The sequence below is a fragment of the Xenopus tropicalis genome, chromosome 4 (assembly GCF_000004195.4).
Source record: "Xenopus tropicalis strain Nigerian chromosome 4, UCB_Xtro_10.0, whole genome shotgun sequence".
NCBI classification, from domain to species: domain Eukaryota; kingdom Metazoa; phylum Chordata; class Amphibia; order Anura; family Pipidae; genus Xenopus; species Xenopus tropicalis.
Window position 1 is genome coordinate 73502304 of NC_030680.2, and position 14155 is coordinate 73516458.

Here is a 14155-nt window from a genome sequence, read left to right on the forward strand (position 1 = left end):
TGCTATCATAATCAAAACATACAGTTTTCTTCTCAGTGTAACCAACTTGCTTTGTGTAATTTTAGCGCTTTGAGCACGCTCGTTGTGTGCACCACCCCCTCCCCCTGTGGACGGACATGTGTCCGTGCGTACCTGCGCACGCGCACACGCGCACACACATCACGTCCACGGGAGGGGGGGGGTGCGTGCAACCAACGCGCTCAAATCGCTAACATTACACAAAGCAAGTTGGTTACGCTGAGAAGCAAACTGTATGTTGTGATTATGATAGCAAATGTTGAGGGGCGCGTTACATCTGCAGATCGATCTGCACAATGAGCCAGAGTCGCCAGGTATGCACGGACACACGGGAGGGAGGCAGGGAGAGTCAGCAAATCCATATACTCGAGTATAAGCCGAGGGTTACTTTTTCAGCACATTTTAAGTGCTGAAAAACTCGGCTTATACTCAAGTATATACGGTAACTTCAGTTGCCCTTGCTGGAATTAAAACTCTGTAAACATTCACGTTGTCAAAATCCCTTTACCCTTATAAAACATTGTTATCCATAGTATAGGGGTCATATTGTATGATTTATCTGTGCACGTCTTTGTCATGAATTCAGCTTAACATTTATTAGTCTAAGGGAACATGGAATTGTGCCTCGGCTTTCTTCCCTGAGTGCCTGTGAGTGTGGAGACACAAAGGATAGCACATTGGCTTCTCTCTACCTGCAAAGAAAAGCCGAGGCACAGCTCTGTGTGCTTTTAGCCTAAAACTTTTGGTAAAGGATCTTAAATCCCAGTTGTTTTATTGTAAAGCGTACTTTTAAATGCTTAGTTTGATGGAGAGCTTTGAAAAGATAAAGAGTATACTAATGGTGAAATAGAACAATGGTCTCAGTACACCAAGTAGAATTTTACTGCACATATAAGGGCAATGTCACTCGGGGAGATTTGTCATCTGCATTAAAAAATTTATACCACAGGTGACAAATCTCCCTGAAAATGCCTTGCCCTACACTAACTTACTCGGGGCTTAATTGCTGGGAAATGGCTGCTTTAGCATTTTCCTGTGATTAAGGCGGATTGCCATGAATAATGTCATGCGATGATTCCAGTGTTAGTGTAGGACCAGGCATTTTTGGCGAGATTTTTTTGCCCACTATAGCAATTTTTTAAACACAGGTAACAAATCTTCCCATGCATCATTGCCCTAAGTCTAGTATAACACACATTGTTTATGGTAGTGAAGAAAAGGCTAATTCATCGCCTTTCAACACAAAAATCCACCACGTGTGAGTGTGCCATTAGCCTTCAAAAGCAATTGAAAAATTGTAGCATGAATATAACTATGTATTGTTTGTTAGTATTCTAGTTAACAAGTATCAAGGGAAGACAATTCGAATAATTAGTTTGCTTTGCTGGCATACTAGCATACAGGCTTCTTGTCAGTTTTGTCACATATATATATCTAGTTAATATTAGGTAAATAAATATATTTATATATGCATATAATTTTCTGATCTTTACAGTGAAAATCACAGTGTTGAATTATCAGAGTCCACAAACTGGTTTGTTCCCGACCAAAACTGCTGGTGACTTTAAGAACGCGAAGATCCATGACAGTCTATACTGTGCTGCCAGCGCCTGGGCCCTCGCTCTTGCATACAGGTATTTATGTGTATTTTTAAGGGTAGCTCTCAAAAAAAAATATAAATTATATTTTATATCCTGTAATATCCTATACAAGTAAAGAATTATGGTTGATGGAACCTACCATTTAAGCATGCCCTTGTTTGTGTTTGTGTGTGAACACAAACATTCTTTACAGTTATTATACAGAAGGAATAGAGGGCCTACTCAATAGAGCTAATAATTTAATTTTTTCAAGAGACAAAACCATCAGAGCAGAAAAAGATGTATAGGGCTTTTAATTGCAATTACATTTACAGAAAACTATTGAAAATGTTTAATGTATCAGTTGCCTAGAGTTATATTTTCTTTCATTAGGCAGGATTCTTTTTTGAGTAAGCATATCCTTTAGCACTTAATAGCACTTACCATGCTTATGTATATTTCTGCTTAGTATGAATTAATTGACAGCTAGTCTACTTTTTCAACATGACTTGGTATTAGTATGCTTTTATCACATTTTCTTCCAAGTGTCTTTTTTTCTTTGAAGGTATTCTGTCTGTTAGTTCAGTTAAGGTTACTAAAGTCCCTTTGGGGATGTTGCAATGCAGAAAATATGTTTATTATTTTTAAATAATAAACAAAAGAAAAGTCATTATCAGCAAAACTCCCAGACAACATTGTTTGTTAGTAGTATTGTTCTGTCTTTTTATTTAACCAATATTTCATGTATTAAACTTCTGTGCCTCTGTGCTGGGAAAACAACTATCATTGAATATTCCTTAATACTGAAGGTGACAGTGGACAAGTTAGTCACTTGTTTACCTTCCTTTAGGGCAAGGGCACACTAAGTGGACTGTCCACAGGCATTTTTAGTAGAGGTGGAGGAAAGCAAATCTGGTCTTATGCGCATACCCCTGTAGCTCAATTGACAGGTCCAGTGCTGACCTGTGTGGCACTACATGGAGCACATATTTTCATGCTGATATCTGCTCCATGTAGCTCCACACAGGTCAACACAAGGCTTGATAATGGAATGAAATAACTTATATTAAGAGCACATCCACTTCCAAAATGCACACCCAAACATCATGTTGGTTTAAAAAACATGTGAAGTCACTGAATGAAATCTGATTGGCTGTTCTTGGCTCCATCCAGTTTTTCTAACCTTGGACCTCAATCATATAGTTAAAAATACTGTGCAAAGTATAGGGGACCCTAATAGTACCAGAATGGCAGCAATTTAAATTTCCCCATTTAAAGTCAATGAGTGACACCTGGTTAATAGATCAGGCCCATTTTTTCTAACCTTAAACTGCTGTTACCCAGTGACTGCAAAGTGTGGGTACCCTGGCATTAATGTTGTGAGAAAGGCAGCAGTTTAAATATAAAGCAATTAATTTTAATGGGTGAAACCTGTTTGGCTGTTGGTGGCTCCGCTCACTTTTTCTAACTTAGAATATGTAATTACTCAGTGACAACTGTGAAAAGTTTGGGGACACTGGTGTTAAATGTGTAGAATGGCAGCAGTTTAACTTTCCCCATTAAAATCTATGAGATAAATCTGATTGGCTGTAGGTGGCTCTACCCACTTTTTTCAGACCTTGAACTTTTGTCACCCAGTGACTAACTCTGCAAAGTTTGGGGACCCTGGCATAAATAGTATGAGAAAGGCATCATTTTAAATTCAAACCAATACAATTAAACTGGTAAAACCTGATTGGTTGTTGGTGGCTCCACCCATGTTTTCTAACTTTGAACCACAGTTACCCAATGACTTACTCTGCAAAGAATGGCAGCAGTGTAAATTTAAACCAATGAAAGCCTATAGTTAAATTCTGATTGGCTGTTGTTGGCTTCCCCCACATTTTCTAACCTTGAATACACAGTCCCAGTGACTGACTGTGCAAAGTTTGGGAACCCTGGCATAAATAGTGGTAGAATGGTAGTGTTTTAAATGTAGAACAATGAATGAAATCTGATTGGCTGTTGGTGGCTTTGTCCACTTTTATTAACCTTAACCTGCAGTCCACCAGTGACCAATTGTGAAGAGTTTGGGAATCCTGGAGTTAATGGCAGCAGGTTAAATTGCCAATTGAAAGTTAATAGAAATCTGATTGGCTGTTCGTAGCTCCCCCCACTTTTGGGCATCCAATACATATCATCTTTTTATTCAGGTTGGCCCCATGACTATGTGAGTCTAGTTTGCTGATGGAGCCTCAAAGCTGTAAGAGTGGCAGCTATTTAAATTTCTCTTTTTTTAAGTCAGTGGGTGAAATTGATTAGGATGGTGTTGGCTCCTCCCCCTTTTGATCATCCAAAAAATGTTGGGTGAATATTCAAGTTTGGTGGGTGTAGCTTCAAACCTGTGAGTGGCAGCAGTTTGAAAATATTCCCTGTCAAAATCAATGGAAAAACTGGGGTGTTCGGAGCGGCGCCACAAAAAGCCAGGGGTGTGATAACTTAGAAAAGCACAAGCAACCTGCTATGCTATGGGACGAAGAAGTGTGGAGAGTTTGGGTGTTGTACCCCTAAAAGTGTAGGAAGAGCAGCGTTTAAAAAATGGGGGGCGCTAAGAATAAGAAAAAGAAGATTAAGCAGGGGAAGAATAAGCTGAAGTCGAGGAACAGTATGCTGGTTTTTCAAACCAAAAAAATTATTTGACGTGGGCTAATAGCCATATTTTTCATTGTTATCATGGTAACGCAACCTTTGGAATTTAGATTGCTAGTGGCGGTATAGTATAAAAAAAAATTGTGCCTAACATACTTTTTGCTTATTTTTTTCAAGATCCATGGTTTTTATTGTTTCTTGTGCCAAACAAGAAACAATAACATTCTGCATCTAGTTTTTCCGAGCACAATAGAAACAAACCAGATGTCCACTGAGTAGCCTTGTTATAAAAAGCTGCTTCACAGACTAAAGCTGGCCATACATGTTACAATTACGATCTTTCGTACCCTCCACTGGTATTTTACTGGTACAGTTTTGAATCTTCATATATGGAGGTAGTAACAATAGGAATTCTACCTGTATCTAACGATTCAGCCCTAATCGCAGCTTTTGCTCAGGCACCTCCAACGGCACCAGTTCAAACCCTTTTGACCTGCCTGATCGACGAGACGACTGATGTCCGAAACTTTTACGATATTGGTCGTTTCGGCAATCTACCATACACGCACCAAATATCGTGCAAAACCTCATTGGGAGGGTTTGTTTATAAAGACTTAGAGGATTAATGGATTACTGATATGTTTTGATTGACTCTCTTCAACACCTTTCCTGCCAATGACGTATGGCATACATGATTGCAGAAATATGTGTTATCTGCCAACCACGTATGCCATATGTTGTTTGGCAGATCTAGGTTTCTCTCTGCAGAGGCGGCATGTGCCGCTTCTGCAGAGAGTTCTGAGCGATGACAGCCCCCTAGGCAACAAGCCAGGGGGGCTGTCATGTGGGTCCTGCAATGCGATCATCGCAGGACCATCCTCCGAGCAGCAGATGCGATCGTATCTACTGCTTTCCCCCCCTCCCTCCAGAGACGCCCACTTACTTCCTGTTGCTGCAAGCTCTGCACAGAGGACCCTGCAGGACCACTGAAGATACCTGCAAGCAATCTGATAATCTGATCGGCCATCTAGCTCCAGGACAGGTGAGTGCCCATTCTTTACACTATTTTACACACTTACACACACTTACATACAATTACATGCATTTACACACACATAGAGCACACATATTAGAACAGGTTTTTTTTTGGTTTTTTTTTTCTAATTTTGCACACTTTAGCACACTTTTATACACTTTCACACAACTTTTAGATGTGTACACACATGTATACGCAAACACACACAAACACTTTTTTTTCTTATTTATTTTACCCCTTTGTCTTTTTTTTTTCCTAAAAACTGTTTATTTTGACAGCCTGACTATTGGATCAGATATTCTGACCACTAATTACGCTGTCGTGTGACTTATTTTGCTGTTTCACTAATTTGCACAATTTTTGTGGTTTTATTGCATTTTTATCCCTGTATTAGTATTACTGATTTGTTTTTTAGCTTCGCTTTGCCATGTGGTACTTTGGTGTAGAAAAATAACTTTACCTATTTTGAATTCATCAGAATGTGTTTTTTCCAAAAATATATGGTTTTCTGGGGGTCTCTGTATAGTTAGGGGGTGTTATGGCACATAATACGCTGTCAGGGGGCTCTGTGTGCAAAAGCTGAGTTGGCAGGCGAGAAATCCATATACGCTATTTTCATTTTGGGTTCAGTACACACCACAGACTTTGGTATATCTATGCATATTGGGCATCAAACTGTTCAGTAGCCCTTAGGTGTTCCTATTTGGGTGACTTGCCTTTGTATGCAAGAAATTGTGTGAGATAAAAGCGGAAAATTGCAACATTTTTAGATTATTTTCTGAAATGTCATAAAAACCACTAACTTTAGGAAAGCTTTGCAGATTGGTTCTTTGGTGTAGAAAGGACTCTTTACCCATGTTGGATTTGTCAGAATGTGTTCTTTCCAGAAATATATGGTTTTCTGGCGGTCTCTGTATAGTTAGGGGGTGTTACGACACATAATACACAGTCATTGTGCTGAGAAAATTCATATGCACTATTTTCATTTGGGTGCCTCTGTACACCACATATCTTTGCATATTGGGCATCAAACTGTTTATTAGACCTCTGGCATTCATATTTAGGGTGATGTGTTGAATGTAAGAAATGTTGTAAGATAAATGTGGCAAATTGCAACATTTTTAGGCGAATTTCAGAAAAGTCATCACAGAAATGATAGCTTGCATGGGGTATGTTCACATTTGGGCCCCTACATGACACATAGTTGGGTAAACCTATACATATTGTGTATCAAATTGTTTAGTGTATCCTCAAATTTAGGATGTTTTATCTTGGTACCTAATGCTATGTGGGAGATATGATGCTGCAAAGTGGAAGCTTTGAGGGCATTTTTGAAAATGTAATCAAAATCACCAAATTTAGGAAAGCTTTGTGGCTTGGTACTTTGGAGTAGAAGGACATGGATACCCATTTTAGATTTGGGGGAATGTTTTCTTTCCAAAAATATATGGCTTTCTTGGGTAAGCGTACTTTTTTGTAGTTTTATCCCACATAAAATGATGTAAATGTGTTGAATTTTAGGAGCTGAAATGACAGAAATGATAGATCATATGGGGGTATGTTTACATTGGGGCCCCTACATGCCACATACTTAGGTAAACCTATACATATTGGGTCTCAAACTGTTCAATGTACCCCTGGCATTCAAATTTAGGGTGTTTTATCTGGTTACTTTATGACCTGTAGCAGATAAGATACTATAGACTGGAAGCTTTGAAACAATTTTTCAAAAAATTCACAAATTTTGATAAAAACCAATAACTTTAGCAAAGCATTGCAACTTGGTAGATTGGATTAGACAGACAGTTCTACCTATTCTTTCTAAAAATGTACAGTATAATTTTCTTGGATAAACTTTCTGTTGGTGGAAGTTTTGGCCTTAAAATCTAAAGTATGCAGCTTTCTGGAGCAGTGTTTTGGAAATTTGGTAGTGTACTGCTGGGAGTTTTTGACCTATACAAGTGAGAATTCTCCATAAAACTATTATGTGTTTGGTATTGCCACGACCAGAAGACATAGTACTTTCCAAATCAGTTGTATTTTCATGCATAAAATTATTTTTGTTTCTGGTATATGTGTTTATATTATGGAAAATGGGATTTTTTTTTTTAGACATTTAGAAGCCTATACAGTATCTCGTTACAGAATTGGAATTACAGAAAAATTCTACTATATTTTGAAAACTTAGGTTGTCGTGAAAAAAACAATATATAGTTTTCCTGGGTAAACTAAAAGTCCCCCCAAGGAAAGGCCCCTAAATTGAAAGAGTGCAAAATGTTCAAAAACTGTCTGGCAGTACACGTTCCACTTTGACCAAAATGGCTGGCAGTAAAAGGGTTTATTTTACATATTGTCCTGTTTATTGCAAGAAATAACAGAACAGAAACAGATATATTTACCAATTAAAACAGTAGTTAGAAAGTATGTTAAACAATGATGATATACTTCCCTTTACGCAGAGGTAATTTTTTTATTTACCTAACTTTATATTTTAGTCTTACATTTTAAGAAATGTAAGTTTAAGCGCAAACTTCTAAAACTATGAAAATTCATGGAATTGCATTTACTTTGCCTAGTCACTTCTTGACACTTATCCCAGCAGTTGCAAAATCTAATAGAAACATGAGCTATGTTTTTGGGAAGATTGTAAGTTTAAAGGGGACATATAGGATAAATGTGAAAGCCCCTAACCCTGTAGGCAATTATGAAAAGTATCCGGTGCTGGTTTCACTTTGTGCTAAAAATGTATCCTATCTGTAAAAATGGCCCCTTTATTGGAGCTCCCTATAGATCCTATCACTTCTCTGTCCGAGTTTGAAATGGAGAGTGGGTGTGTCCTAACGGTCCCTGCCAGAAGCACAGTAGGAGGGGAGAGCCAATCACAGCCCTGCACTCACACAAGCACAGACAGGCTTCAGTTCCCTATCAGGTCAGCCTAGCTGCTGATTGGTTCCTATCTTACAGTGCAGTGTACGGAGGGCTGCCGGCTCCCCTGCACATCCAGAGAATTCAGCCAGCAGGAAGTGGAACAGATGGGCGGGACTAGTGGAATTTTGGTGGAATTTCTCAATAAATCAGTCTGAAATACAACTTTTTTAAGCACATTCCTTCTATATCTAGAGGAGTATAATTCTCTGGAACATTCTTAATTTTTATAGGATATGTCTCCTCTAACTTAGTACGTCCACTACAGAACTTGATACAAAATTCTCTCCATATTAGCAGGGCCAGATTCTTGCTAAAAATAAAAGATGACTGTCTCTGATGGCTTTTTTCCTTTCTACTCAAATCACTTGAGTAGAAAGGAAAAAAGTAGAAAAAAGAGACTTTCCTAAAGACAGAAGACATTTTAACATAAATTCAATGCCACACTTCTCCTTGGGAACCAATGTATAGAGATGTACTTTTTGCCTGTCATAGGCTTTACAGATGTCCTGTACTGGCCCTTTTATCACACTGACACTTTCATGGTTTAATTTTTTCTTTCTTTATAACTGATGTCAAAAGTCCAATGGCAAACAACTAAGACTTCAGGCTGCAGCTATTGATCCAGACGTTTTAATGATTCTGTGAGAATTCAGATTTGATTAGAACAGATCTTCATTTTTTTTTTTTTATTTTACCACCAGATAAAGATGAAGCCAAGTTGAAAGAGTACGGCCTCAGGCTCTGTATGTCTCAGTCCTTTGTGAAACTGCAGACACGCATTAAAACAATGTGTAATGTCACTAATGTCACTAGAAGGTTGAATGATTTGTATCCGTGGTAGATACTTTGTTTTAGCCAGCGTGATTATTAACCCTGTGTTTGCACATTTCTTTATGTTTGTTGCTGCAATTGTAATAGTTTGTTTCTAGTGTAAATTAGTTTCCATCATCATGTGTGTGTGTGGAGTGTAGAGGGTTTAGGGGGCCATAATTATTAAACAATTTTGGTAAACCTGTAATAGTAATTCTGGATGTTTGGGTCCCTAAAATGAGTTTTCTCTGTAGCCCAGTGACATCTACTGTAGTTACACCACTGAATTAGAAAGTACAGTGACCTCCCCTTCCTCATGTTCACACAAGCCCATTATGCTTCAAAGCCAACCTCAGTGATTTTTACTTTACTTCTCCTTTAAAGGGGTAGTTCACCTCTTAAATTAACTTTAAGTACAATACAGACAGCAATATTCTGAAACAATTTCTTAATTGTTATTGTTTGTGTTTTTTAATGATTTAGCTTGTTGTTCAGCAGCTTTACAGTTTGGAATTTTACCAGCTATCTAGTTGCTAGGATCCAAGGTACCCTAGGAGCCAGGCATTGGTATGACTGAAATGCTTGAAGATGAATAAGAGTGAACCTTAATAGAAAAGTATAAAGCACACAGAACACATTCACCTTTGAATATTATCTCTTATTTGATGGTGTACATTTTGTTTGTGCAAAAGCTTTCAGATCTGCTCATTCTCTGTAGTAGTATTGTATCCCAGTTTCAGGGTTAGGACCCAGCAAACGTAGCAACAGATTAATAAAATAGGGACATATTGAAAAGTCAACTCTTTAAAACCTTGTGGTTCAAAAAACTTTATAATTTTGACAGCAAGCATTGTTAGCCACTTATACATGTCATACCTGTCTTTTACATTAAATTCATATTATCATAGATGTTGTATGTGTAATGGAATAGTTTCGTTCCAGCTGGATGTCCTTTGGCATACATATCATTTATTCATAGCCTATGATTTAGTTAACTGATAGGCATAAATTCAATGCACTCACTGTCATTCTCTGCTTTACTAAAGCTCTATGATTGTAATGATTTCACTTGAGGAGAAAGCAGGAACATTAGTGTAAATTACAATAATCCATGTACATTATTGCAGTAAAGTAATTATGGAGCTTAACAAAACTATGTATCCATCAAATAATAATCTAAGTAGGACTGGGTTTACACAGTACAATCAATTGCCTTTAATCCATCGGTAATCCAATGTGCAAGTATGCCTGTGTGCTGTATTTATATGTATGTATAACAGCGGACATAGTGAGATTGATTGCCCTCCCAAGCATAAAAATGGGTTTAGTGTAATAGCAAATGCCTTGAATGGACAGATGTATTTTAGATAAGTTTGAAAATGACCCGGGGTATTTTTAAGACGTATAGTGGAAGTGGAATTGTGGGGCTTTTTAGAGAGAATGAACATACCTAAGTAAATTTTCTTCATATGTAGTCTATTACAATAGATGCTATAGATGGCATTACCTTATCTGTTAATTCAGTTGTCCTAGCCAGGGACCCCACACCTTGTGAAATTCACCACGGCATGTTATTGCTAGGTAAGCTATACGGGAGGTTATCACTTAGGGGCAGATTTACTACAACACGAATGCTCGGAGCATTCGAATGGCCGCCTGCACGACTTTTTCGACGCCTGTGCGACTTTTTCGTATGCTTGCGCAAAAAAAAGTTTTTCCCACTGTTTACAATTGTTCCGTACCAATTTTTTCGGAAATTATCGCGACTTTTTCGTTACCAATACGATTTGCGCGAAAAAACGCGAGTTTTTCATAGCCATTCCGAAAGTTGCGCAAAATCTGGCGATTTTTTCGTAGCGTTAAAACGTGCGCGAAAAGTCGCGATTTTTTCGTAGAGTTAAAACTTGCGCGAAACGTCGCGCCTTTTAAGTTTTAACGCTACGAAAAAGGCGCGACTTTTCGCGCAAGTTTTAACGCTACGAAAAAATCGCCAGATTTTGCGCAACTTTCGGAATGGCTACGAAAAACTCGTGTTTTTTCGCGCAAGTCGTAATGGCTACGAAAAACTCGTGTTTTTTTTGCGCAAATCGTATTGGTAACGAAAAAGTCGCGATAATTTCCGAAAAGTCGTAAAGGAGCCGAAAAAATACAAAAAAGTCGCAAAATGTTCGTTTTCCAATCGGAATTTTTCCAATTCGGATTCGAATTCGTGTCTTAGTAAATCAGCCCCTATGTGTAGGGGTAGCGTGACATTTTTAAAAGATAAAAAGACATTTACAAACATAGAATTGAAAGCAGGTAATAGTTGCTTATCCAGTTTATACCGCTTCTGGTAGGCTAAGAAGGAGCAACTCTGTTGCATAGAAGGAAAAATTTCTAATTTATACACTGCTTTATCTCTTGACAATATTACCAAATAATAGAAAAGGCTTGCATAATGCAATGGGGGTCATTTATCAACACTGGGCAAAATTGCCCATGGGCAGTATCCTATGGCAACCAATTGTTGCATTCATTGTTCTACCTGCAACTGGCTGAAAAAAGTAAATTACTGATTGGTTGCTATGGGTTACTGTCCAGGGGCAAATGTGCCCAGTGGTGATAATTGAGCACCAATGTTTCCCATGTGACATAGCATCTAGCATATACCTGGTTTGCTATAAATTCAAATTTTTAGTTTTTCTAGGGAAATATGATGTGACTGTCTCTGGTGGGCATTACAGCTTTTATTATTATTTTTTTTTATCTTGATTAAAGTGGCCAAGATCCACTTCTCATTTATTCAAAGTTCTGGTTACTTAATATGGGACTGAATACAAATACACCTGCTAATTATATTTAGACTTTCTCAACTGTTCGTACACACACACACACACACGTATGTACCTTTCCTGTGCTCAGCATGGCATAGAGAAATTCCACAACCTAAAAGACACGTTTTTTTCGCCACTCCTGCCAAAGTGCTGCCTGCAGCAAGGTTAAAGCTACAGGTAGTCCTATTGTAACCCAGTTTCCTGTTTTAAATTACAAAGAATCATATTTATTACTGTGCTTCCTCAACATAATTCCACAATAACTCATACTATTTCTTATGTATAAATGATCATCATAATACCCCCAAACAGTGCTCTATCAAAATATTTTGAATCTTAATATCTTAATATACAATTTTTATAAAAAAAATATTCTTTTTTAGTAGTATGTGTGTTGGGTAATCCTAAAAAGGAAATTGGCATTTTAAGTACTAAGGACCTCCCCCTGGGATCATACGATTCACAATACATATTACATCAGCCACTTAATGGACAAAGCTGTGTCTTTTCTCTTATACTTCGTCTTGTTACAGTTAGAGCTGCACTATTTCTAGTCATTATAATTAGTAATTATAACCAAATAATTCTAATCTTTAAAAAATGATTTCCTTTTTCTCTATATATAATAAAACAGTACCTTGTACTTGATCCCAACTAAGATATAATCATTATTGGAGGCAAAACAATCCTATTGGGTTTATTTAATGTTTTATTTATTTTTTAGTAGATGAAGATCCAAATTACACCCAAAAACCCCTTATGTGAAATGGCCTTGGTCCCAAGCTTTCTGGATAATAGGTCCTATACCTGTATTTATGTATGTGTGTATAAATCTGATTTATTAAAGGCATAGTAATGTTAAAATGAATGCATATGGACTGGCAGGCTGAAAGTATAATATTTCTCACTTTTTAGTGCTGAAATGATGCCATGCCACAGTAAATAGTTTTGCTACATGGCATTGATTTTTATCAACTCTATATTTCCAGGAGAATCAGCATTCCTGTAAGTTTTTATCTTAGTACTCTAATATCCTATCCCGATGGAATAATAAACAGTTTTAGAAGAAGGTACTATATTTTGTTTTAGCGCTCACTCTGTTAAATTTTTTTTACACCAAGATCATAATGAGAAATATGTCAGGTACTCATGAAACTGTAAATACAGTTAACATCGAATTATGTTTTCTTAATCAGAAATGGCAGTGGTATTTTCTGGATGTCTGATGACCACTTAAGATTCAGAGCAGGATCCCTGCTTCTTTCTATATCTATATATGCTGGTTCTAGCAAGAATTTCAGAACATTGATATGCCAGTTAAAAAGCTTTGACAAAGTAAGAAAAAAAAAGTAATGTATCACAGTAGTCTCTGACTAAATGTATGATTTTCTGCAAGTGGATAACCTGAAAGGCAGAACATGATGAACAAAAGTGTCAGACATGCTTTAACTATGGCCAAAATTGGGTTATTCCCCATTTATTATAATTTTTTCAAGTAGCTGCAGCTCAATTATTGCTGAAAAACTATGCCTCCAAATTGATAATGTAAGTGTTAATTCAGTTTCTGCCAAATGTTAGGTACCCCCAGTGATTTAGCCTTTCCTTCTCCTTTAAAGGGGAACTATGCTGAACACACTTTTGGTGTCTCCGCTGATATGAACCTTGCTTGGGCATGTTCGGCTGGAGGTAGCATGAAATCTGCTTAAACTGGGCACGCGCAAGCAGGGTCCGTGTCCGCGGTGAGACCCGAAGACTGTTCAGTTGCAAAGAATATGTCGGCCAGGTACGCAGCTGTGCTACTCTGCTGTTTTGGTTGGGGTTAGCGATAGGGACAGTTGTTAAAGTTAGAAACTATGCGATAAGGAAGAAATGATGGGGTCAGGGCAGTGCTAGTTAAGGGGCCTTTTATAGCCCAGAAGGGTATGGTTCTCCTTGAAGTAATTTTTTATACACAGTTGAAGCAACAAATCTAAGTTAAATGAAACAATATATATAACCACCCCTGTGTTTTTGCCTCGGGATTATTTTGTTTCAAATCTAACTTTGTAAATTATCATATTCTGATCATGCAGAGCGGATACAGCAGTATGTTGTCTTTATCTTAAAAGGAAAAAATATTCCTAAATCTGTCACTGTTTTCATGCACACTCACAAAAGACATAATGATACCATATGTATCAGAGTTTTGGTTGTAGCAGGGATTTGTTACTTAATGTTCAAAACTCATAGTGTAAGTATTATCAACTGGCCTAATTGTGAGGGCAGACGAAGCATATATCCACTTTTTTTTTTTGCCCAGCTAAGAGAAGGGAATACGTTTCCACACACTGCTCTGTACGTGT

The 14155-nt window shown here is 37.6% G+C and overlaps 1 protein-coding gene across 7 annotated transcripts in view; it reads left to right on the top strand.

Annotated features, from left to right (window-relative positions):
• phkb (phosphorylase kinase, beta) overlaps nucleotides 1-14155 on the top strand; it is a 194507-nt gene that overhangs the window by 31867 nt on the left and 148485 nt on the right. For all 7 annotated transcript variants that reach the window (XM_004914060.4, XM_031900821.1, XM_002931669.4 and 4 more), the window contains one exon: nucleotides 1514-1652. In XM_004914060.4, the coding sequence (XP_004914117.2) occupies nucleotides 1514-1652 (139 nt within the window). The remainder of the gene's footprint in view (nucleotides 1-1513; nucleotides 1653-14155) is intronic.